The sequence below is a fragment of the Salarias fasciatus genome, chromosome 2 (genome assembly GCF_902148845.1).
Source record: "Salarias fasciatus chromosome 2, fSalaFa1.1, whole genome shotgun sequence".
Taxonomy (NCBI): domain Eukaryota; kingdom Metazoa; phylum Chordata; class Actinopteri; order Blenniiformes; family Blenniidae; genus Salarias; species Salarias fasciatus.
The window spans coordinates 13,858,938-13,886,011 of record NC_043746.1 but is presented as its reverse complement, the minus strand read 5'-3'; the positions used below and the strand labels follow the sequence as shown (position 1 = coordinate 13,886,011).

Below are 27,074 nucleotides of genomic sequence, written 5' to 3'. Positions count from 1 at the left end.
TTAAAAAGCAGCTTAAGACGCATCTCTTTAGTCTTGCTTTTCTCTGATTCTGTTGTTTCTTTTCCTGTTTTTGTGTTTTCTGCTCTGTGTTTTTAACCCTTGTTATTTATGCTGTGTAAAGCACTTTGTGACACGATGATCCAGAAAGGTGCTATACAAATAAAGTTTATTATTATGATTGTTTACCGTTTTGTTTTTTTTTTTTTTTTTTTTTTAACAGAGGGGAATTTCTACAACTGTGTAGCTATATACCCTCCATACAACCCTGATCCCTGTTCAACCGTGTCCATAGCAACCACCCTAGTAATAAGAAAATTGGAGCCCTGGAACAATGTTTTTCATCAAGTGTATATTTGTTGCAAGAAAAGTTGTTAAAACAAGCTAAAAGTCCAAAAACTATCTTGAAATACAGCTTTTTCCATTATAGGAGGCATGTTCATGTGATGTTTTTCATTGGAGCCTGGCAGAAAGAAGGCAGTCCCATGACCTGAAGATATGCCCAAAGGAAAGACTGGGATGATCAAACGTAGCATTGTAGCCTTTTAGGCATTTTTCGCGACATGACAATGTTTGCTGTGAGCCAATGTCCTTCAGAGGAGCTCCAAACGGTCACTTAACCATTTCAGACCTCTGAGACAAGAAGCCTGTTGTCACCTTTGACCTCTGTTACTCTTTTGCTCTCATTGAAATGCAACTGTTGGTCACAAATATGCACATGAATTAATGACCATTGTGGTCGTTTCAGTTGGAGGACTTATCAATTTTGCTCCACAAGTTCACGAGTGAGTAAAATGTGTATGTTACTATTGAACTTGTCGCTATTTTAGGCCTCACCAGTTCACTAGTGGGAGAACATGCCTGTAGGTAGCGAACTAGTACGGTGATTTTCAAACTAAATAGCAAAAATTCAGACATATCAACTTTTACGAGTTAACCAGTGAATCTTTTCACTCTGACAAGCTTACTTGTGATGGAAAACCATGCATAAATCTAGTTTATAGTCAGCATCCAAACTTACCCAATGAACATTCCTGATCTTACCAGTTAAGTAAATGACAAATGGACGACACTTATATAGCGCTTTTTACACTGTGACAACAGAGTCCACTAATTGTTTCAATATTAGCAGGCAAATATTAACTCACACAGAAAAACATGAATAATCAAAAACACTCATCATTCTCAGGGTAGGGTGGCAGCTTTTTTAAAAGAGGCTGCACTGCGGCATGTTTAAATGATGATGGAACACACCAAGAGCTAAGACACAGGTTAAAGAAAACACATAAAAGACCTGAATGAGCTGAAAACTTTTTTCAGCAAACCAGATGGACAGTTAGCAGGACAAAGTTGATCAACCATTTCAGTCAGAGCAGGAAATGAAACAGGCTCAAACTACTGAAATGCAGCTGAGCTTGCTGGAAGGGTCCTGAGCACGCTGAGCCGATGGGGCTCTAAGAGCAGTGATCTTCTTTACAAAGAACTCCAGAAAATCCTCATACAGAGAAGGGGGTTTAACAGAGATAGCATCACAAGGATTCACAAGAGGTTCAAATACATTAAAAATAACCTGGGGTTTTTGAGCATTATTGGTGACCAATGAGGAGAAATATTCAGTTTGCAGCTTTCACAGCCTGCTGGTAGATCAGAAGACAATCATGCAGGAGATCACAAGAGACTTGGAGACTGTCTGTTTTCCATTTTCTCTCTGGCTGTCTACGTCTGCGCTCATGAGTGGGCTCATTCAGCTCATTCACCTAACAGCTGATTTCAATGAGGGGCAAGTGATTGTGCTGCATTAGAAACTTGAGGATGACATCAACTTCAGATTGTCGTGTGCCAAAGCAGAGAAATATCTAAAATATGTGTGTCAACCCTTTTGACAGTCAACTTCACACCCCTGGTAAAAGCAGTGATGGGCTGAGTATTGTATGAACGCTATGTTCACGGAGGAACTCTACCAATAATATTAAAACAGATATAACAATCCAAACGCTGAACTTTCCTAACTTCCAATGCAAGAAATTTGTATCACAAAATCATCTACTTAGACCTCACAAGTGTAACATCAAATAAGCAGTGAATGGGTGGAAATTGTGAAAATAGACCAGAAACGCATTTTGAACTGACCAAGAAAGATTTAGTGTGAAGCTGTAATAACACAACAGAGCGAATGTCATTTCAGAACCATGGACAGAGACAAGAGATCACACTTGATCATGGTGTTAAAAAACAAAGCAATAATGACACTTAATCAAAAGCTAAAAAAAAAAAGGTCCAACCTCTGAAAAATGACAAAAGCAGATGACAAAAAAAGGACGAGAGACACTGTGACGAGTTTTAATAATTTCAGTTTCGTGCCTACCTCCGGGGAGCCATCTGAGTCTCCAAACACGTCAGCAAAGTCTGATGGACTTTTCCTCAGAGTCTGGTCAGCAGGAAGCGTGTTGTCGTTGTAAGAGCTCACAAACTTAAAGTCACTGGTTCGAGATCCTGTTGTCAGGTATGCGTCATAATTGTAGGTGCTGCGTAAAGTTCCAGTGCCGTCAACATCTGCGTAATTTGGAGGGAGATACGCACTGGGGATGGCCACTGCTCCATCAAACAACAGTCTGGGCTTTCTCCTGCGACAAAACCTCACACCCAGGATGATGATGATGAAAGTCAGAAAGAAGGTGGACACAGACACCAGCGCAATGATCAGGTAGGAAGTCAGCTTGGAGTTCTTCTCATCATAAGAAATGTCCTTCAGCTCTGGAACCTCAGCCAAGTTGTCAGAAATCAGTAAATACATAGAGCAGGTGGCAGAGAGAGAGGGCTGTCCGTTATCTTTCACTGACACGATCAGGTTCTGTTTCATGCTGTCAGATTCAGAAATGTCCCGCTGAGTCCTGATCTCTCCACTGTGGACACCGATAGTGAAAAGTCCCGGATCAGTAGATTTCACTATCTGGTAGGACAGCCAGGCGTTCTGTCCGGAGTCCGCGTCCACTGCGATCACTTTGGACACCAGAGAGCCTCCGTGTGCAGCTTTGGGGACCAGCTCGGTCATGAAGGAGTTGCCCTCCGGGGCGGGGTACAAGATCTGAGGAGCGTTGTCATTCACATCTGATATGAACACACTGACTGTCACGTTGCTGCTCAGGGGAGGAGAACCGTTGTCTCTGGCCATCACCTGCACTTTGAAACTCCTCAACTGTTCATAATCAAACGACCTCACAGCGTGGATCACCCCCGTGTCTCCATTCACAGACACATACGAGGACACCGGGGCACCGTTCACCTCTCCAGCTAACAGTGAATAAATCACGGTGCCGTTTTGTCTCCAGTCAGGGTCTCGAGCAGCAACGGAACATAAAGTGGAGCCAGCTTTGTTATTTTCACTCACATATGCGCTGTACGACTCTTCCTCAAACACAGGTGGGTTGTCGTTGATGTCAGCTACATATAACTGAACACTTTTAGAGGAGGACAGAGGTGGAGATCCCTCGTCAGTGGCAGTGATTGTAATGTTGTAATCAGACACCACTTCACGGTCCAGTTGTCCTGTGCTCACCAGAGAATAATAGTTTTTAATAGAAGGAACTAACTTAAAAGGGACACTCTGCTGGAGGGAGCAGTGGACCTGTCCATTACTCTCAGAGTCTCTGTCCTGCACATTAATGATCCCCACCTCTGTGCCAGGTGAAATGTTCTCTGGTATTGGGTTGGAAAGGGATTTTAGGTTTATAATTGGTGGGTTGTCATTCATGTCACTTATTTCTATTATTAAAGTTGCATATGAGGCCAGTCCTGGACCATCTTTGGCACTAATTTGCAGTTTGTATGACGATTTCTTTTCGTAATCAATAATGCCAATCACCTTAACTTCTCCAGATTCAGGATCAAGGGAAAAAACTTGATTTTTATCTGAGACATGATCAAAACCATAAGTGACCACACCATTTATGCCCTCATCTGCATCAGTGGCACTCACGGCTAAAACAACAGTATCAAGAGGAGAGTTTTCAGCTAGTTGTGCCTTATAGACAGGCTGACTAAATACTGGCTCATTGTCGTTAGCATCCAGCACAGTAATATGAATAACCACTGAGCCTGATCTCTGTGGAGAGCCACCATCAAAAGCAGAAAGCAAGAGCATCATCTCTTTTTTATCTTCTCTGTCTAATTCTTTGTCCAAGACCAGTTCAGCATATTTCCGTCCACCTGCCTTTGTCTTCACATTCAGTTTGAAGTGGTCGTTTCTCTCTAATGAATAGCCCTGAACTGCATTTTCACCAATGTCCTCATCGTGCGCCTCGTCCAGGACAAAACGCGCACCTTTGTCTGCCGATTCCCGGATATCAAAATTTAGCGAGTCGTCTTTAAACTGGGGAGAGTTATCATTAATGTCCTGAATACGAATATTGATACGATGCAACTCTAAAGGGTTTTCCAGAACAAGCTCTTGCTTCACAACACACGATGTTTCTTGGTCACAGAGTCCATCTCTGTCGATCCGTTCGTGAACAACCAATTCTCCGGTGTTCAGGTTTAACCTGCAGTAGTTGTCGTCGGAATCAACACGAGCCTTCCGCGCAGAGAGTCTTCCCAGCTCCAGTCCCAGATCTTTCGCGATATTTCCGACCACTGACCCGGGTTTCAGCTCCTCCTGGATGGTGTAGCTCAGATCTCCATGAACGGGAGGAAATAAGGCGAGAAAGACAAAAGCCAGGCCGCAGTGCAGAGCAAACGTGCTGCAAGTCATTGTCGCAGAGATAAAAAAAAATGCACTCGTTTAAAAAGAGCAACGAGAGTAAGAAAGTATTTATCGGAAACAATAACCACTTGCTATTTAGAAAAAAGACACGCCATATACGAAGAACTGCAGTAAAAAAGCAGACTCAGGCTGGCCAGAAGAGGGTGGAGAGTGGCTGTTGCCTCCGTCACCTGGTGCACACTGACACCATGAGTATATTTTGAGACATGACATGGTTTAATCTACCACAAATGCGGAAAACATTCAACAAATTTCAGCAATAAACTTAAAAAAAAAAGTCACTGCAGCGTCCTCTGCTATTGGAACAAAGGACCAACACTGAAAATTGAAACAGAAACAAGAGTTTCTAAGAATAAACACATAAAACGATCTATTTTAGGGATGAAAACGTGGAATGTAAACACAAGAAACAGGATCTCAAACATGTGGCCATTTTTCAACATCCAAACAATGAAAAAAATTCAATAAAGGGTCTCTTTGATGACGGATCTGTGTTAATGATAAACTCGGTGCGAACAGACCAAAAAAAAAAAAACATTTCAATAACTTCATCCGTCATCACTTACAAACACTCAATTCAAACCAGAACTAAATAAACGGTTTGAAAAGATAAAAACCAATAATAATGGAGCAAGTGATGCCATTTGGAAAGCTCACAGATCCTAAAATGATCAGTGTAACAGAAAAAATAGCTCTGAAATACAACAGTATTGGAACGAAACGTATTAAAAAGAAGGAGCGGCAAAAAATACCATAAGCGCCATGGAGAGAGAAAATGGAATCAACTTCTCAAGACAGACAAATAAAATCACTTGTTGCTTGAAAATAAGTTTTGTTGTCGTCATAACATTTCCAGGAAATGGGTGACACAAAGGATGCGTGACGACGTCATATTGACCTACAATACGTGATATCAAAACCCTCCAAAATACAGTATGACTTTTGCTCAGTTTAGAAAGATCGCATGATGCTGTGAGAGTAAAAGCTGAATGCACAAGGCTCAATGTTAAAACAAAACAAAACAAAACAAAACAAAACAAAAAAAACAGACCAGCAAATAAATCACCAAAATGTTTAAATTTATACCAATACGATTTCATCAAAGTTAGTGTGATCATCATAAACTGTATTGACTGTGGGATGATATTTCCTACCTCGGGAGAACTGTCACCGTCGCCAAAAACATCAGGAAAGTCTGATGGACTTTTCCTCAGAGTCTGGTCAGCAGGCAGCGTGTTGTCATTGTAGGAGCTCACAAACTTGAAGTCACTGGTTCGAGATCCTGTTGTCAGGTAGGCGTCATAATTGTAAGTGCTCCGCAAAGTTCCAGTGCCGTCAACATCTGCATAATTTGGAGGGAGATACGCACTGGGGATGGCCACTGCTCCATCAAACAACAGTCTGGGCTTTCTCCTGCGACAAAACCTCACACCCAGGATGATAATAATGAAAGTGAGAAAGAAGGTGGACACCGACACCAGCGCAATGATCAGGTAGGAAGTCAGCTTGGAGTTCTTCTCATCATAAGAAATGTCCTTCAGCTCTGGAACCTCAGCCAAGTTGTCAGAAATCAGTAAATACATGGAGCAGGTGGCAGACAGAGAGGGCTGTCCGTTATCTTTCACTGACACGATCAGGTTCTGTTTCATGCTGTCAGATTCAGAAATGTCCCGCTGTGTCCTGATCTCTCCACTGTGGACACCGATAGTGAAAAGTCCCGGATCAGTGGATTTGACTATCTGATAGGACAGCCAGGCGTTCTGTCCGGAGTCCGCGTCCACTGCGATCACTTTGGACACCAGAGAGCCTCCGTGTGCAGCTTTGGGGACCAGCTCGGTCATGAAGGAGTTGCCCTCCGGGGCGGGGTACAAGATCTGAGGAGCGTTGTCATTCACATCTGATATGAACACACTGACTGTCACGTTGCTGCTCAGGGGAGGAGAACCGTTGTCTCTGGCCATCACCTGCACTTTGAAACTCCTCAGCTGTTCATAATCAAACGACCTCACAGCGTGGATCACCCCCGTGTCTCCATTCACAGACACATAGGAGGACACCGGGGCACCGTTCACCTCTCCAGCTAACAGTGAATAAATCACGGTGCCGTTTTGTCTCCAGTCAGGGTCTCGAGCAGCAACGGAACATAAAGTGGAGCCAGCTTTGTTATTTTCACTCACATATGCGCTGTACGACTCTTCCTCAAACACAGGTGGGTTGTCGTTGATGTCAGCTACAGACAACTGGACACTTTTAGAGGAGGACAGAGGTGGAGATCCCTCGTCAGTGGCAGTGATTATAATGTTGTAATCAGACACCACTTCACGGTCCAGTTGTCCTGTGCTCACCAGAGAATAATAGTTTTTAATAGAAGGAACTAACTTAAAAGGGACACCCTGCTGGAGGAAGCAGCGGACCTGTCGGTTATTCTCAGAGTCTCTGTCCTGCACATTAATGATGCCCACCTCTGTACCAGGTGGGATGTTCTCTGGCATGGGATTAGACATAGACTTTAAATATATAACCGGCGCATTATCATTGGCATCAGTGATATCAATTATTACTTTTGCTTCTGAAGACAGACCATAACCATCTTTAGCTTCAATCATCACTTCATACTTTGATCCCTCTTCATAATCAATAGCACCAGCTACGTTAATTTTTCCAGTTTTTGGATCGAGTGAGAAAAGCTTTTGTGATTTATCAGAGATTCTGCTAAATTCATAAGTGATCTCTCCATTGACGCCATCGTCTGCATCTGACGCACTAACGGTGATTATCGGGGTGTTTAAAGGGGAGTTTTCTGGTAAACTCGCCGTATACACAGCCTCAGAAAACACTGGAGCATTGTCATTCGCGTCGAGCACACTCACATGTATGACTACAGTCCCGGACATCTGAGGAGAGCCACCATCTACAGCTGTCAGCAATAATTTCATTTCCTGTTCCTCCTCTCGGTCTAACTCTTTGTCTAAAATCAGTTCACAATATTTACTACCAGCATTTGTTGTCTGAATATTGAAGACAAAATGGGCATTCTGCTGCAAGATGTAGCTCTGAACAGAATTCTGGCCTATGTCCGCATCTTGTGCTGCATTAATGCGATACCTCGCTCCTTTGTCAGCGGATTCTGTAATATCTAGCTTTATTATAACCTTCGGGAATATTGGTGGATTGTCATTTATGTCTTGCACCTGCACGGTCAAACGGTGTAACTCCAGCGGATTCTCCAATAACAAGTCGAATTTCAGGACGCAGGCCGGCTTTTCTCCACAATGCTCCTCTCGGTCAATTCGTCCTGCGACGAATAAATCTCCGTTTCTGGGGTTAATCCCAAAGTATTGTCGGTCGCTTCCTTCCACTTCCAAGCGAACTTTGCGAGCAGAGAGTCGCTGGATATTGAGTCCAAGATCAGTGGCGACATTTCCAATAACCGAACCGGGTTTCAGCTCCTCCTGCACTGAATAGCTCAGATCTCCGTGCCCGCAATGCACAACAACAAAGAGAAACACAAAGTCAAAGCCTTGTGGCACAAATCGACCAAACAGCATCTTCCAGATGTTTTCTAGGAGTTAATCAAAGAGGAATATTTCCATTAACCCGTGTGGCTGGGTTAATTTCAATTCCAACAGAAATCCACTGATGTTGGAGAGAAAAATCTACAGGGATGGACGAACTCAACAATGGGTGGTGTGCAAAAAAGGCTCAGTATTCAGCCCCTGAGCTGGTCTATAGTGACCCCATGAGGAACATCTCTCATATCACATGTCAAAACGACCCAATTGTTGCAAAAAACAAAAAAAAAAAACAAAAAAACAAAACAGATTTTACGAGAGAGGTGCCTTTAAGTGTGATAGAATTCAACGACAAACATTATATTGAAGTGTCCTCTGGTCAAAAAAAATGTCTTCTCAATATAGTGAACTTTATCACTAAGAAGTTTAAAACACATTTTCCCACAACACCACAGAAAGACAAGAAAAAACAGCCCTCCGTTGAAACAAGCCATGAACACACGAAGTCCTAAAGTGGGGCAGCAGTGATTTTAATAAACAGTCTGTGACGCAAATAACATTATCGCAAAAGGGACATTCTGGCATGAATAATCTGACTTTTGTTCCCTAAAACAACAAACAGACATGTAACCGATGATTGAAAGACATGTTTAATACCTCTACCTGCAAAAACAAGAAAAAAAAGAAATCTGTATTGTTTTGTTTTTTTTTTTTTTTGTTTTTTTGCATTAAGTTCATGTTTAGCTCCAATTAAAACAGGTTAATTTGATCATACTGTTAGTGAAAAAGTCGACGAGTTATAACAAAAACATATTATATGACTGACAATAACTACTGTTCTGCCTTAATAATAATAATAATAATAATAATATCATCGTCATCATCACCAACATTTTCAAAAAGGGAAACAAGAAAGGGAAGTTGAAAAGATGGGCTTAAAAATTGGCATGTGATTCAGCACCAAGGACAGAGACACGAAAAAAGTGTAGTTTCTCCGATCAAAAGGGAAAAAAAACCAAAGGAAGTCATGAATTAGCACCAAAATGAGTTGCCATGTGTGGTAAGACCAGTAACATCGAAAAAAGTTGGTAATATTTATAAACAGCAGGAATTTTGGAAGTGCAATGAATCATCGAATCAAGACTGCACACAGAGATGATACAAGAAATAGAACTTGTCTCACTTTGAAGCTAAATTTCAATGATGCTGTGTGACTTCAAATGAAAGCAACTTATCAAATCAATGCAAGAAAAGAAGAAAACTCAAATACTGTAACAAAACATGTTGGTGGGGAACCGGCGCCTACCTCAGGAGAAGAATCACAAGATCCAAAAGCATCAGCAAAGTCTGATGGACTTTTCCTCAGAGTCTGGTCAGCAGGCAACGTGGTGTCATTATAAGAGCTCACAAACTTAAAGTCACTGGTTCGAGATCCTGTTGTCAGGTAGGCATCATAATTGTAGGTGCTGCGTAAAGTTCCTGTGCCGTCAACATCTGCATAATTTGGAGGGAGATACGCACTGGGGATGGCCACTGCTCCATCAAACAACAGTCTGGGCTTTCTCCTGCGACAAAACCTCACACCCAGGATGATAATGATGAAAGTCAGAAAAAAGGTGGACACAGACACCAGCGCAATGATCAGGTAGGAAGTCAGCTTGGAGTTCTTTTCATCATAAGAAATGTCCTTCAGCTCTGGAACCTCAGCCAAGTTGTCAGAAATCAGTAAATACATGGAGCAGGTGGCAGACAGAGAGGGCTGTCCGTTATCTTTCACTGACACGATCAGGTTCTGTTTCATGCTGTCAGATTCAGAAATGTCCCGCTGTGTCCTGATCTCTCCACTGTGGACACCGATAGTGAAAAGTCCCGGATCAGTAGACTTGACTATCTGGTAGGACAGCCAGGCGTTCTGTCCAGAGTCCGCGTCCACTGCGATCACTTTGGACACCAGAGAGCCTCCGTGTGCAGCTTTGGGGACCAGCTCGGTCATGAAGGAGTTGCCCTCCGGGGCGGGGTACAAGATCTGAGGAGCGTTGTCATTCACATCTGATATGAACACACTGACTGTCACGTTGCTGCTCAGGGGAGGAGAACCGTTGTCTCTGGCCATCACCTGCACTTTGAAACTCCTCAACTGTTCATAATCAAACGACCTCACAGCGTGGATCACCCCCGTGTCTCCATTCACAGACACATACGAGGACACCGGGGCACCGTTCACCTCTCCAGCTAACAGTGAATAAATCACGGTCCCATTTTGTCTCCAGTCAGGGTCTCGAGCAGCAACGGAACATAAAGTGGAGCCAGCTTTGTTATTTTCACTCACATATGCGCTGTACGACTCTTCCTCAAACACAGGTGGGTTGTCGTTGATGTCAGCTACAGACAACTGAACACTTTTAGAGGAGGACAGAGGTGGAGATCCCTCGTCAGTGGCAGTGATTGTAATGTTGTAATTAGACACCACTTCACGGTCCAGCTGTCCTGTGCTCACCAGAGAATAATAGTTTTTAATAGAGGGAACTAACTTAAAAGGGACACCCTGCTGGAGTGAGCAGCGGACCTGTCCATTACTCTCAGAGTCTCTGTCCTGCACATTAATGATGCCCACCTCCGTGCCAGGTTTGGTGTTTTCTGGTAAGGGATTCGATAGTGATTTCAGACTGATAGCAGGTGCATTATCATTGACGTCTGTTATATCTATCATCACGGAGCAGTAAGAGGTCAGACCTGGACCATCTTTTGCTCGTATGCGTAATTCAATTGAAGTATCTGTTTCATAATCAATGGAGCCAACGAGCCTCAACTCCCCCTTCTTATGGTCAAGTGAGAATAAGGACACACGGTCATCTGACATATGATCGAAATGATATGTAATGTCACCATTTGACCCTGTATCCACATCACTTGCTTTCACTGTGACCACCACAGTATCCAAAGGAGAATTTTCAGGCAGACTGGCTTTGTAAACGTCCTGGCTAAACACAGGGGCGTTATCATTGGCATCCAGCACAATGACATGTATGACGGCTGTTCCTGATCTCCGAGGAGAGCCGCCATCTACAGCAGTCAGCACCAATTTCAATTCGTTGTCCTTTTCTCTGTCCAGTTCTTTTGATAAAACCAATTCCGAGCGTTTCCGTCCACCAGGCGCAGAATCCACATGAATGGTGAAGTGCTCATTATTTTGAAGGCTGTAATCCTGCACGGCATTTGAACCAATATCTGCATCCCGGGCCTCGGTCAGCGGGAATTTTGCTCCTTTGATGGCCGATTCTCTTATTTCAAATAAAATCAAGTCCTCACTAAACTCTGGGGCATTGTCATTAATGTCCTGCACATGGATACTGATCCGATGTAGTTCTAAAGGGTTTTCCAAAACGAGCTCCTCCTTTAAAACGCAGGTCGCCTTTTTTCCACAAAGACTTTCCCTGTCGATCCGGTCAGTCACGATCAAATCCCCGTTGCTCAGACTGATATCACAATACCTTTTGTCATTCCTGTCCGTGTCAATGCGAGCTTTTCGTGAGGAAAGTGTAGCAATCCCAAGGCCAAGATCCTTAGCAATACTCCCGATCACAGTACCGCGTTTGATCTCCTCCGCGACCAAATAGCTCACATCTCCGTCAGTGAAATGCAGGCTGAGATAAAGAAAGGCGACACAACAGCGAATCAGACGAAACCGTCTGTCCATTGTATTCACAAAGAATGCCCAGACGTTCATCCTCGCCCAAATCATTCCATAGATATGGAAATGTATTTGAATTCTCACGATTACACAGTGACTGTAATCACAGAGTTGGCTCTCCGCGCAGCGTCCTCAGCCGACAGACACGACGAGCCATGGGCTTGCAAGTGTGCAAAAGACGGTATTCATCTGGACACAATTTCTCTTTGTTGGTGCACAGTGACACCAAGAGTATGAACGTGAAAAAGCAGAGTAAAGTCAAACAAACTTGCAACTCAGCATTGACGATTTTTTTTAAAATAATAATAATAATAATAATAATAATAATAATAATAATAATAATAATAATAATTATTATTATTATTATTATTATTATTATTAGTCTTAATTTGGTAATATGCCAATTCAGTCGTACATATTTAGCAGGCATATTCCCGATCAAAAACTGTCAAGTATTTGGTGTCTGAAGTTTTCTCTATTGAAGCTGACTGTCATGTCACTTTTTTTTTTATTTATTTTTTACTTATTTTAGGGACTACTTTTTTCATCCACTAATTACAGTTAGATGGAAAGGAGGACTAAACTGCCCCCCCCCCCTCAAAAAAAAAAAAAAAAAGCTTTTTTCCACGGAAAAGTGATCAGTCTGCATCAAAAAGCGTTGCTGGTTCAGATTAAACGAACACGTCACAGTAGAATATCAATAAACAATGGCAATGAATTCATCATTATCAGCCAATTTCAATTATTTTTAACATCACCCATCACTGCCTCACATCGATGAAGTGATAATGTAGTGAGGTGGAAAACAATAGCAACATTACTTTATTCAGCTGGAGTGAAAGCATGTTTAAATACTGTTTCATTATTTTGAGATTTCTTTTATATTCTAATTGAGTGAACGCTGGTGCATCTGGCTGCCGCTGCTCACCGGTAATTTTTTAAGTGTTTTTAAGTCCTTTCAGTGCTTTGAAAGTCTGTCCAGGCACTCTCGGACCACCTAACAGTTTCTGATTAGGAATTCATCCTTCCTGCGATACCTGCACATGCCCTCCGCCCAGCTCCGCGTCATCGCCTCTCCGCCGAGCTTCATGGTGTGGGTCAGCAGGCTCGATGTGTGGTCTGGGCTGTCTTGTCACTCCTCCACCGACCCCGTGGCGAGACTACTCCAGTATTCGACGGCGAAACTTCTCGCGCTCTGCTCTGAGCGATCCTCCACTCGCCACCCACACAGAAACACTGGCCGGTCTGTGGACCACACCTGCTATAGGTCGGCTCATGCTCATCTTGCCAACACCTGCGCCAGCTTCAGTCTGTCGAACATCCGGTCACTCTCAGGTGAATCTCATTCAGGATCTTCTGACTGATCATACAGGTTAGATTTTCTCTGTTCAACCGAGACGTGATTTTTCTTGACCAACCACTAACCAACTCCACACATACAAAGCTTCAACGACAAGCAATTCAAACGAGTAAAAACGCATGCAGGCACACTGTGTGACACATGGATGAATAAACATAAAGGAGAGTTATTTTTCTTTAAAATGCATTTTCTCAGGAGAGCACACACACCAATGTCCACTCAACACTTGGCCATAAACATTACAAAACCACAAAGTCTGAGTGATGTAGACTGTTCTCAGATCTTGGACGAAAAAACAAAGGGCAAACTGCAGTTCAAATCTATACCTTTAAAAAAGTTTTTCAAAACAAGTCAAAGTACAAAAGTTACGTAAAAGCAAGAGAGACAAAAAACTACAGCAACGTCTTAAATTGGATGAATACAACTCAGTTCAAAAGCAAGTGCCAGAAAGCCAGTAAACTCAATTAAGAAAAACTGATGTGGAAACAAAAGTTTTACTTATCAAATGGATTTTGTGCGACTGATAAGAGCACTCCCAAACTGTATTGGTTTTTAGGGGGTCTCAGCTGTTTTAAAGCTCCAACAATCTACTGTTGAAAAGCTTTTGTGAAAACAAGCATCCATATCTGGAGTCCTTTTCTTTAACATGAAAATTTAGGATGAGTGTATATTTGCAGACCACAAAATAAAAAGTTCATCTCGAGAGTTTCATCTAAAATATTCTGTCAAACTTGAGTCTGGTCAGCAGGAAGCTCACAAACCTGAAGTCACTGGTTAACATCTTGTTGCCATGGTATAGGGTTTAATAAATGTAAGGGCTGCATAAACTTTCTGTACCCTGAACATTAGTTTGGACAGTAGCAAGAGCCAGAGAAGGCCACAAACAACAATATGGGCACACACACAAAAAAAAAAAAAAAAAACTCTTGAGTGTTACAATCCAAACCCAAGACAGTGTAAGACAGCTCATACCTCTTCAGATGAATCCAAGTCTCCAAAAGCATCAACAAAGTCTGATGGACTTTTCCTCAGAGTCTGGTCAGCAGGCAGTGTGTTGTCATTGTAAGAGCTCACAAACTTAAAGTCACTGGTCCGAGATCCTGTTGTCAGGTAGGCGTCATAATTGTAGGTGCTGCGTAAAGTTCCTGTGCCGTCAACATCTGCATAATTTGGAGGGAGATAAGCACTGGGGATGGCCACTGCTCCGTCAAACAACAGTCTGGGCTTTCTCCTGCGACAAAACCTCACACCCAGGATGATAATGATGAAAGTCAGAAAAAAGGTGGACACAGACACCAGCGCAATGATCAGGTAGGAAGTCAGCTTGGAGTTCTTCTCATCATAAGAAATGTCCTTCAGCTCTGGAACCTCAGCCAAGTTGTCAGAAATCAGTAAATACATGGAGCAGGTGGCAGACAGAGAGGGCTGTCCGTTATCCTTCACTGACACGATCAGGTTCTGTTTCATGCTGTCAGATTCAGAAATGTCCCGCTGTGTCCTGATCTCTCCACTGTGGACACCGATAGTGAAAAGTCCCCGATCAGTGGATTTGACTATCTGGTAGGACAGCCAGGCGTTCTGTCCGGAGTCCGCGTCCACTGCGATCACTTTGGACACCAGAGAGCCTCCGTGTGCAGCTTTGGGGACCAGCTCGGTCATGAAGGATTTGCCCTCCGGGGCGGGGTACAAGATCTGAGGAGCGTTGTCATTCACATCTGATATGAACACACTGACTGTCACGTTGCTGCTCAGGGGGGGAGAACCGTTGTCTCTGGCCATCACCTGCACTTTGAAACTCCTCAGCTGTTCATAATCAAACGACCTCACAGCGTGGATCACCCCCGTGTCTCCATTCACAGACACATACGAGGACACCGGGGAACCGTTCACCTCTCCAGCTAACAGTGAATAAATCACGGTACCGTTTTGTCTCCAATCAGGGTCTCGAGCAGCAACGGAACATAAAGTGGAGCCAGCTTTGTTATTTTCACTCACATATGCGCTGTACGACTCTTCCTCAAACACAGGTGGGTTGTCGTTGATGTCAGCTACAGACAACTGAACACTTTTAGAGGAGGACAGAGGTGGAGATCCCTCGTCAGTGGCAGTGATTGTAATGTTGTAATCAGACACCACTTCACGGTCCAGTTGTCCTGTGCTCACCAGAGAATAATAGTTTTTAATAGATGGAACTAACTTAAAAGGGACACCCTGCTGGAGGGAGCAGCGGACCTGTCCATTACTCTCAGAGTCTCGGTCCTGCACATTAATGATCCCCACCTCTGTGCCAGGTGGGATGTTCTCAGGTATGGCTTTGGAGATGGATTTCAGCTGCACAACTGGAGCGTTGTCGTTCATATCCACAATATCAATGATCAAAGTTGCATATGAAGCCAAGCCCAAACCATCTTTGGCACTGATTTGCATTTCATAGGATGACTCTTTTTCGTAGTCAATAGATCCAGAAACTGCAACCTCTCCTGTTTTGGGATTGAGGGAAAAGGAAGGGCTTTCATCTGAAACATGAACAAAACCATAAGTGACCTCACTATTCATTCCCTCATCTGCATCAGTGGCACTCACTGTTAAAACAACAGTATCAAGAGGAGAGTTTTCAGCTAGTTGTGCTTTATACACAGGCTGACTAAATACTGGTTCATTGTCGTTAGCATCCAGCACAGTCACATGAATAACCACTGAGCCTGATCTCTGTGGAGAACCACCATCAAAAGCAGAAAGCAAAAGCATCATCTCTTTTTTATCTTCTCTATCTAATTCTTTGTCCAAGACTAACTCTGCATATTTCCGTCCACCTGCATTTGTCTTCACATTCAGTGTGAAATGGTCGTTTTGTTCAAGAGAATACCCCCGAACAGTGTTCTCTCCGATGTCGCCGTCGTGCGCCTCGTCCAGTAGAAAACGCGCTCCTTTGTATGTAGATTCACGAATTTCAAAATCAAGCGTTTTCTCCTTAAATTGAGGAGAATTGTCGTTTATGTCCTTGACACGAATATCAATACGATGCAATTCTAATGGGTTTTCCAGAACAAGTTCCTCCAGAATAACACACGATGCTTTTTTGGCACAAAGTCCCTCTCTGTCGATTCGTTCGATTACAATCAGATCTCCAGAATTCGGATTTAAAGAGCAGTATTTAACACTGTTGTCTGTGTCTAAACGAGCCATGCGTGCTGATAGTTTTCCCAAATCAATTCCCAGATCTTTGGCAATGTTTCCGATAACAGATCCACGTTTCAGTTCCTCTTCTACCGTGTAGCTCAGATCTCCATTGGCCGGAATAAGGCCAAGAAAAATAAAAGCCAGGCAGCAGTGCAGAGCAATCGTGTTACAAACCATTTCCGCAGCAATAAAGAACACATGCAGTTTTAAAAACGAGCACCGATGAGCATTAATATATGAACAAAAAATTGCGAATTGTCATCAGCAAGACACGGCACTGTTTCCGTCCACGGAGCGTATATCCTTTACTGCAATTCAAAGACAGGACGAGGCTTTGACTTCATCGACAGGGAGGGTGGAGAATGAGAGCTCCGTCAATTGGTGCACACTGACACCATGAGTATTTTTTAGAAATAACAGGCTGATGTAAAACATGTTGTACATTCTTTAAATATTTAACTGCTCAAATTAGTTGCAAGTGAATGGTACAATGCATATGATTTAATGAGGGAAAGCGTGTAGAACTGTTTCTGCACTTGAAAAACCAACTTGAAAATAAAGTATCCATGCAATACAAGGAAACTGTTGTTCAAAAGTGAGCAAGTACCTCTTATCTTTGCATCATCAAATTAGAATGAGCACAAGTGAGAGTTCCGTTTGTAAACTAAAATTTTGGATACTTTTCTGTACTTCAAGTCTGTTTAAAATTAGCTAACTTGAAGAGTGCTATTTTGGAACAACTAATTTTGTATTTAATGTATTTACATTGTAATTCAGTTGTAGTAAAGCTGAACTTTAAGTGTATTAAGTATATGACTTTACATGTTCTAAGATATGTTTAGTCAAATTAAAGTGTACTTTGAATTCTAAGTATAGTGTCGTTAGGATAAAATCACAATGTGTTCCCATTTATCTTGCAAAAAGCCACGGTTTGATCTTCAAGTGACAGCAATAAAGGTTAATTGTATCACAAAACATAACAACATGACAATGATTCCACAAGTTACATCTTGCACTGAAGAAACGTGAACAAAATTCAAGCAAGAGCAGGTCTTTTTCTTGAACTTCTACTCTGACGGAGGGTTTTTATGTACTTTTGTTGAGGCGACTTGGTTTCAAGGGAATACAAATCGAATAGTCACTAAAAAATCCCCAAACTGTCTAACGTTTTAGAAAAGCCCCCAATCACAACAAATATACTAGACGTAATCAAAGTGATAGGTTTAAACGCAGCAATAGAAATCATAACATAGGCAAAAAAGTTGCTTAAAAAGATGGCGATGAAAAGCCACATTAGTTTCAGCACCAAGGACAGAGTTACAGAAAAGTCACAGTTTCGTCAGACTAAAATCAAATGTAAACAAAGTGAGGTTATGGCGTAATGGGTCAAATGTTCAAACAAGCAACGTCGGGGATGGTAAATGTAAGAACATATGATTCAGCATCAACATCAAAAAATGTGTCACGTCACCAAACAGAAGTCATTGTCGAAGAGAAAAATAGTTATAAAATTAAAAATCATTCGATTTGAGCCAAAAACCGTCCAACAACCTATAGAACTTTAAACCGGAAGGAAACTGTGCTTTTCAAAAGGTTTCATGAGTTATTTGTCAAAAAATTGACATGTTCATGGTGAATTAAAAAAAACCCCAAACAAAACAAAACTAAGGTACTCCAACTTAAGATGAAAAACTAGAAAATCTGAATTTGTGCAGCGTGCTGTTTCAGTCTGAATAAAGGTCACTTTCACATGACTATTCGAAGAGAAGAAGGGACAACCAGACAAATGCAAAGCTGTTTGATTTGTTCTTTTAAATTGTTACTTACGCTGTATACTGTTAAATGAAAAATTGTCATACCTCGGGAGACGAATCACAAGATCCAAAAGCATCAGCAAAGTCCGATGGACTTTTCCTCAGAGTCTGGTCAGCAGGCAGCGTGTTGTCATTGTAAGAGCTCACAAATTTAAAGTCACTGGTTCGAGATCCTGTTGTCAGGTAGGCGTCATAATTGTAGGTGCTGCGTAAAGTTCCTGTGCCGTCAACATCTGCGTAATTTGGAGGGAGATAAGCACTGGGGATGGCCACTGCTCCATCAAACAACAGTCTGGGCTTTCTCCTGCGACAAAACCTCACACCCAGGATGATAATGATGAAAGTCAGAAAAAAGGTGGACACAGACACCAGAGCAATGATCAGGTATGAAGTCAGCTTGGAGTTCTTCTCATCATAGAAAATGTCCTTCAGCTCTGGAACCTCAGCCAAGTTGTCAGAAATCAGTAAATACATGGAGCAGGTGGCAGACAGAGAGGGCTGTCCGTTATCTTTCACTGACACGATCAGGTTCTGTTTCATGCTGTCAGATTCAGAAATGTCCCGCTGTGTCCTGATCTCTCCACTGTGGACACCGATAGTGAAAAGTCCCGGATCAGTGGATTTGACAATCTGGTAGGACAGCCAGGCGTTCTGTCCGGAGTCCGCGTCCACTGCGATCACTTTGGACACCAGAGAGCCTCCGTGTGCAGCTTTGGGGACCAGCTCGGTCATGAAGGAGTTGCCCTCCGGGGCGGGGTACAAGATCTGAGGAGCGTTGTCATTCACATCTGATATGAACACACTGACTGTCACGTTGCTGCTCAGGGGAGGAGAACCGTTGTCTCTGGCCATCACCTGCACTTTGAAACTCCTCAACTGTTCATAATCAAATGACCTCACAGCGTGGATCACCCCCGTGTCTCCATTCACAGACACATACGAGGACACTGGGGCACCGTTCACCTCTCCAGCTAACAATGAATAAATCACCGTCCCGTTTTGTCTCCAGTCAGGGTCTCGAGCAGCAACGGAACATAAAGTGGAGCCAGCTTTGTTATTTTCACTCACATATGCGCTGTACGACTCTTCCTCAAACACAGGTGGGTTGTCATTGATGTCAGCTACAGACAACTGAACACTTTTAGAGGAGGACAGAGGTGGAGATCCCTCGTCAGTGGCAGTGATTGTAATGTTGTAATCAGACACCACTTCACGGTCCAGTTGTCCTGTGCTCACCAGAGAATAGTAGTTTTTAATAGATGGAACTAACTTAAAAGGGACACCCTGCTGGAGGGAGCAGCGGACATGTCCATTACTCTCAGAATCTCTGTCCTGCACATTAATGATGCCCACCTCTGTACCAGGTGGGATGTTCTCAGGTATGGGATTGGTCAATGATTTCATATCGATTATTGGAGCATTGTCATTGACGTCAGTGATATCAATCATAACTTTGGAATCAGATGAAAGTCCATAACTATCTTTGGCATCTACACGCATTTCATATTTTGAATTACTTTCAAAATCAATTCCTCCAATGACCTTTATCTCACCAGTTTTACTGTTCAGTTCGAAAATCTTCTTCGCTTTTTCAGAGATTCGACTGAACTCATAAGTCACCTCCCCATTCACTCCCTCGTCTGCATCAGTTGCTCTTACAGTTAATACTACTGTGTCCACAGGAGAGTTTTCTGGTAGACTTGCTTTATATACAGCCTGATCAAACACAGGGGCGTTATCATTGGCATCCAGCACACTCACATGTATAACAGCAGTCCCCGACCTCTGTGGATTTCCACCATCAACTGCAGTCAATACAATATTTAAATCTCGCTCTTTTTCCCGATCTAATTCTTTGTCTAAAACCAGCTCAATGTTCTGAGATCCATCCGCTCCACCTTGTACAGATAAAACAAAATTCTCGTTCTTCTGTAAACTGTATTGTTTAACTGTGTTTTGTCCGATGTCCGCATCGTGAGCTTCATTGACGCGATATCGAGCTCCTCTGTCGGCTGATTCTCCTATTTCAAATTTAAATATATCCTTTTGGAAAACGGGTGAATTGTCGTTCACATCCAGAATGAGCACTGAAATGCGGTGCAGTTCCAAAGGGTTTTCAAGGACTAATTCAAATTGAAGCAAGCATGAAACCTTCTCTCCACACAGCTCCTCTCTGTCAATCCTTTCTTTCACGAGTAAATTCCCAGTTTTAGGATCAATTTCAAAGTAATGTTGGTAGTTTTCATCAGCATCGATACGGGCTTTACGGGAGGACAATTTCCTCACTTCAAGGCCAAGATCTTTTGCAATATTTCCAACAATGGATCCTGGTCTCATCTCCTCCGGAACGGAATAGCTCAGGTCCGCCGTGGTGAGGTGGAAAAACACAGCGATGCAAAAGAAATCAATGAGCCAAGACCGTCCTTTACAATCCATGTTTTTCCCGGACAATTCCATGTTCAGAGAGATGTTCCCTTCATGTAAAAATACAACAGTAAATCTCTAATATTCACATCGGCATATTCTACCCGCACAACAATGGCTGCTGTGGTTTATGCTGAATGACTGACTTGGCTATGGGTGGAGAAATGACCGTCTTCATATTTATGAGTGAGCAGCGACGCCCGGAGTTTATTCTACATACTACAAAAAAAGTTACAGCCTATACGAATTTAACACAACCGCCGTAATTGTCAATGTCCAAGAAGCGCATTTTATTTACGTTGTAATATGTTGTTATTACAGATTTTTTGTTTTTTTGTTTCTAGTGAAGTTACTCGGACATCTGCTCTTCAAGTTTCAGTTATGATTCAGCACCATGGACAGCGCTGCAAATGCAAATTCTCTGTTCCTGTGAATTACAATCTTCCTTCATCATGACGTCCCATTGAGTCAGTCAATAGAAAATCTAATTCGGTCTTCCTGGCTTCATGGTTAACTATATATTTTCAAAAGAAATACGGCATTACTGACACTTGACCGAAATCTGTGGCATGTCAATTCTGCACTTCTCAGGAAAGGAAAAGTGCATTTGTGAGAGATGAAAGCAAAAACAAAACGATAAAAGTGCATCTTCACGTAATTTGAAATATGATGGACTTTGTTCAAACACCAACAATTAGGCAAAATCCCTTGGTCAGGATTAACACGAGGAGCGACCCGATTGAAGTAAGCTAAAAAAAAAAAAAAAAAAAAAAGAAAAAAAAAGAAAAAGGAAAGAACTATAGAACGAAAAAAACCAGCAAAAACTGATTCTGGTAAATTTTGATTGTCTGATAAACTAAAACAAAAGAAGAAGAAGAAAAAGAAGAAGAGGAAGACGAATGTCATCGTCATCCTTTAGGTCTGTCATAATTTCTGATTTTGGATTCACTTTCTCGCTCTACTGAGTCTGGCACTCCTATGACCAGGACCGTCTTGACCACTATAGGTATTTATTTTTGTTGACTGATTCGCCCAGACAACAGTGTCCACTTCAGAACATCTTGATGGAGCAAATGGTGGAGGCTCTGCTCTCTTCACTGAAGACATCCAAAGCATCTCTGATCAGCCATTAGGCTTTGTAATTCTACAGAAAATGGCAGATGAACTGGCAGAAACATTAATTTACCTTTTAGGATGAATAAAGGTTGAAACAAGCTCTTTAAATCCTGATATAAGAAAAGTCAGTGTTCTCTACGGTTCCCTTGGTCTGCTTTTTATATGATTTTAAATGTTATTTATTTGTTTCAAATCTTGAGTTTCAGATTGTTTACCCTGATTTTGCATTAGGAGTGTGGTATGAAGGGACAGCATTTCCAAACTAGCCTGTATCTTAAAATATATTTTAAAAAAATGTGTAAAAAAATTACAAAGGTATACTTTCAATATTACAGATGAAGTGTAATAGTACATTTTATATTTCTATCAATTGTGATATGTCCGTATATTTAAGGGTGTGTTAAAAGTGTTACTGTGAAAGCCTGCCATGATTACCCTCACTAATTATTTACAAGAACTACAATTTGTGGAAGTGCATTTTCAATATTGTGGTGCCCTTGAACACGTTGATGTGACCTTACACCGTAAGGTGTTAGCAGGTTTGTCGGCGCTGTTCCCGCCCTCCTGTTGGCTAATTCGAAATGTATTAAAAAAAAAAAAAAAAAAGTCATTCATTCATTCATTGAGGCAACCCGGTCATCGCAGCATCATTAATGTGGCTATAATAAATATACAACAGACCCTATGAATATACTTATCATTCAATAAAGCACACTTTTTTTTTTTCACCAGGGATATCACACCTGTGCCCCAATGACAACACTCAGGTCACAGCTTCCTTGTTTGTCTGGATGCGTTCTAAAACAGTCAGAAGTGAAAGCTTTAGCATCGAAGTTGTCTGAAAGTCTGACAATCTGGCATCGCCAACTAATTAACGCGAAATTCACACGGGAAATAAAAATATCAAACGCAACATTTAATTTAGCACAGTAAGTCGGGTGCGTACTGAGAGTGACATCAGTCACTTTCAATCGGAGCGACTATGAATATGAAAAAAACATTATTTTTACTTCACTGCTCAAGACGTATTGTCAAACATAAAGAAATGTTACGTCTTTAGGAGAAAATCACAATATACTCCAATTTATCTTGCAAAAAGCCACGGCTTGAACTTCAAGTGACAGCAATAAAGGTTAACTTTATTATAAAACATAACATGACAATGAGTCCATAAGTTATATTTTGCACTGAAGAAACGAGAACAAAATTCAAGCAAGAGCAGATCTTTTTCTTTAAGTTCTAGTCTAACGGAGGGTTTTTATATACTTTGATTGAGGCGACTTGGATTCAAGAAAATGCTAATCAAATACTCACTGCACTATTGATCATTATAAAGAAAGACACCACTTTAAAAAATCTCAAAACTGTCTAACGTTTTAGAAAAGTCCCCAATCACAACACAAATACTAGGGGTAACCAAAGTGATAGATTTAAACGTAGCTATACAATTCATAACATAGGCAAAAGAGTTGCTAAAAATGGCGAAGAAAAGCCACAATAGTTTCAGCACCAAGGACAGAGTTACAAAAAAGTCACAGCTTAGTCAGATGAAGAAAATGAAATGTAAAAAGAGACATGTTATGGTGTAACGGCTCAAACGTTCAAACAAGCAACGTTGGGGATGGTACACGTAAGAACATATGATTCAGCATCAACATAAAAAAATGTATCACGTCACCAAACAGTAGTCAATCTCGAAGTAAAAAAATAGTTATAAAACTAAAATCATTGGATTTGGGCCAAAAACCGTCCAACATCAGATGAAACATTAAACCGGGAGGAAAGGTTGCTTTTCAAGTAAAAAAGTTTTATAAGTTATTTGTCAGAAAATGAACATGTTCACGGTGAATTAAAAAAAAAAAACAAAGATACTCCTACTTAGAAGAAAAACTTCATTTGTGCAGTATGATGTTCAAATTTAAATAAAGGTCACTTTCACCACACAATTCAAAGAGAATAAGGGACAACCAGACAAATGCAAAGCTGTTTGGTATGTTCTTTTGAATTCTTACTTCTGTACTGTTAAATGAAAAATGGTCATACCTCAGGAGACGAATCACAAGATCCAAAAGCATCAGCAAAGTCCGATGGACTTTTCCTCAGAGTCTGGTCAGCAGGCAACGTGTTGTCATTGTAAGAGCTCACAAACTTGAAGTCACTGGTTCGAGATCCTGTTGTCAGGTAGGCGTCATAATTGTAAGTGCTCCGCAAAGTTCCTGTGCCGTCAACATCTGCATAATTTGGAGGGAGATAAGCACTGGGGATGGCCACTGCTCCATCAAACAACAGTCTGGGCTTTCTCCTGCGACAAAACCTCACACCCAGGATGATAATGATGAAAGTCAGAAAAAAGGTGGACACAGACACCAGAGCAATGATCAGGTAGGAAGTCAGCTTGGAGTTCTTCTCATCATAAGAAATGTCCTTCAGCTCTGGAACCTCAGCCAAGTTGTCAGAAATCAGTAAATACATGGAGCAGGTGGCAGACAGAGAGGGATGTCCGTTATCTTTCACTGACACGATCAGGTTCTGTTTCATGCTGTCAGATTCAGAAATGTCCCGCTGTGTCCTGATCTCTCCACTGTGGACACCGATAGTGAAAAGTCCCGGATCAGTGGATTTCACTATCTGGTAGGACAACCAGGCGTTCTGTCCGGAGTCCGCGTCCACTGCGATCACTTTGGACACCAGAGAGCCTCCGTGTGCAGCTTTGGGGACCAGCTCGGTCATGAAGGAGTTGCCCTCCGGGGCGGGGTACAAGATCTGAGGAGCGTTGTCATTCACATCTGATATGAACACACTGACTGTCACGTTGCTGCTCAGGGGAGGAGAACCGTTGTCTCTGGCCATCACCTGCACTTTGAAACTCCTCAACTGTTCATAATCAAACGACCTCACAGCGTGGATCACCCCCGTGTCTCCATTCACAGACACATACGAGGACACCGGGGCACCGTTCACCTCTCCAGCCAACAGTGAATAAATCACGGTCCCGTTTTGTCTCCAGTCAGGATCTCGAGCAGCAACGGAACATAAAGTGGAGCCAGCTTTGTTATTTTCACTCACATATGCGCTGTATGACTCTTCCTCAAACACAGGTGGGTTGTCATTGATGTCAGCTACAGATAACTGAACACTTTTAGAGGAGGACAGAGGTGGAGATCCCTCGTCAGTGGCAGTGATTGTAATGTTGTAATCAGACACCACTTCACGGTCCAGTTGTCCTGTGCTCACCAGAGAAAAATAGTTTTTTACTGAAGGAACTAACTTAAAAGGGACACCCTCCTGAAGGGAGCAACGGACCTGTCCATTACTCCCAGAGTCTCGGTCCTGTACATTAATGATGCCCACTTCTGTACCAGGTGGGATGTTCTCAGGTATGGGATTGGTCAATGATTTCATATCGATTGCTGGAGCATTGTCATTGACGTCAGTGATATCAATCATAACTTTGGAATCAGATGAAAGTCCATAACTATCTTTGGCATCGACACGCATTTCATATTTAGAACTACTTTCAAAATCAAGTCCTCCAATGACCTTTATCTCACCTGTTTTACTGTTCAGTTCGAAAATCTTCTTCGCTTTTTCTGAAATTCGACTGAACTCATAAGTCACCTCCCCATTCACTCCCTCGTCTGCATCAGTTGCTCTTACAGTTAATACTACTGTGTCCACAGGAGAGTTTTCAGATTGACTTGCTTTATATACAGCCTGATCAAACACAGGGGCGTTATCATTGGCATCCAGCACACTCACATGTATCACAGCAGTCCCCGACCTCTGTGGATTTCCACCATCAACTGCAGTCAACACAAGATTGACATCTTGCTCTTTTTCACGATCTAACTCTTTGTCTAAAACCAGCTCAATGTTCTGAGATCCATCCGCTCCACCTTGTACAGATAAAACAAAATGTTCGTTCTTTTGTAAACTGTATTGTTTGACTGTGTTTTGTCCGATGTCCGCATCGTGAGCTTCATTGACACGATAGCGTGCTCCTCTGTAGGCTGATTCTCTAATTTCAAATTTAAATACATCCTTTTGGAAAGCGGGTGAATTGTCGTTCACATCCTGAATGAGCACAGAAATGCGGTGCAGCTCCAAAGGGTTTTCAAGGACTAATTCAAATTGAAGCAAGCATGAAACCTTCTCCCCACACAGCTCCTCTCTGTCAATCCTTTCTTTCACGAGTAAATTCCCAGCTTTAGGATCAATTTCAAAGTAATGTTGGTAGTTTTCATCAGCATCGATACGGGCTTTACGGGAGGACAATTTCCTCACTTCAAGGCCAAGATCCTTAGCAATATTTCCAACAATGTATCCTGGTCTCGTTTCCTCCGGAGCGGAATAGCTCAGGTCCGCCGTGGTGAGGTGGAAAAACACAGCGATGCAAAAGAAATCAATGAGCCAAGACCGTCCTGACAAATCCGTGTTTTTCCTGGACGACTCCATGTTCAGAGAGATGTTCCTTTCGTGTAAAAATACAACAGTAAAGCTCTAATATTCACATCGGCATATTCTACCCGCACAACAATGGCTGCTGTGGTTTATACTGAATGACTGACTTGGCTATGGGTGGAGAAAACACCGTCTTCATATTTATGAGTGAGCAGCGACGCCCGGAGTTTAAGCTACATACTACAAAGAAAAAAAAAGATATATAAGAATTCAACACAATAACCGTCATTGTCAATGTTCAAGAAGCGCCTTTTATTTATGTCATTATATATCGCTATTATATTTTGTTTTTGGTTCTAGTGAAAGTACTCGGACACCTGTTCTCCAAACTTTAGTTATGATTCAGCACCATGGACAGCGCTGCAAACGCAAATGCTCTGTTGCTGTGAATTACAATCTTCCTTCATCATGACGACCCATGGAGTCAGTCAATATAAAACTTACTTCAGCCTTTCTGACTTCATGGTTGATGACATTTCAAACGAAATACGGCATTTCTGGGACTAAACCGAAATCTGTGGCATGTCAATTCTGCACTCCCCAGCAAAGTTGCATCTGTGAGAGATGAATACAAAAGCACAACAATAAAAGCGCATCTTCACGTAATGCGAAGCATGACGGATTTTTTCCAAACACCAATAACTAGGCAAACATCCTTAATCAGATTGAACACGAGGAGCAAACACGAATGAAGTAAGCTTAAAAAAAGATAGAAAGAAAACAAAAGGAATCAAAAACAGATTCTGGTACTTTTGAATGT

At 42.1% G+C, this 27,074-nt stretch overlaps 4 protein-coding genes across 4 annotated transcripts in view; all 4 read right to left on the bottom strand.

Annotated features, from left to right (window-relative positions):
* LOC115397429 (protocadherin gamma-C5-like) overlaps positions 1-27,074 on the bottom strand; it is a 292,251-nt gene that overhangs the window by 261,952 nt on the left and 3,225 nt on the right. The window lies entirely within an intron of this gene.
* On the bottom strand, positions 9,756-12,005 carry LOC115403997 (protocadherin gamma-A11-like). Its single transcript, XM_030113113.1, has 2 exons — positions 9,846-12,005; positions 9,756-9,762 (listed from the first exon to the last, which is right to left on the bottom strand). The coding sequence occupies exons 1-2, from the start codon at positions 11,993-11,995 to the stop codon at positions 9,756-9,758; spliced, it is 2,157 nt and encodes a 718-aa protein (XP_029968973.1). The 5' UTR covers positions 11,996-12,005.
* LOC115397697 (protocadherin gamma-A11-like) lies at positions 18,353-20,750 on the bottom strand. Its single transcript, XM_030104141.1, has one exon. The coding sequence runs from the start codon at positions 20,747-20,749 to the stop codon at positions 18,353-18,355; it is 2,397 nt and encodes a 798-aa protein (XP_029960001.1). The 5' UTR covers position 20,750.
* On the bottom strand, positions 23,891-26,308 carry LOC115403992 (protocadherin gamma-A11-like). Its single transcript, XM_030113098.1, has one exon. It carries the CDS (start codon positions 26,306-26,308, stop codon positions 23,891-23,893), a length of 2,418 nt encoding a protein of 805 aa, XP_029968958.1.

Bases quoted from the DNA above. Each gene is read 5' to 3' on its own strand.
- LOC115403997 (XM_030113113.1), bottom strand. From the start codon at position 11,995: ATGAACGTCTGGGCATTCTTTGTGAATACAATGGACAGACGGTTTCGT.
- LOC115397697 (XM_030104141.1), bottom strand. From the start codon at position 20,749: ATGGATTGTAAAGGACGGTCTTGGCTCATTGATTTCTTTTGCATCGCT.
- LOC115403992 (XM_030113098.1), bottom strand. From the start codon at position 26,308: ATGGAGTCGTCCAGGAAAAACACGGATTTGTCAGGACGGTCTTGGCTC.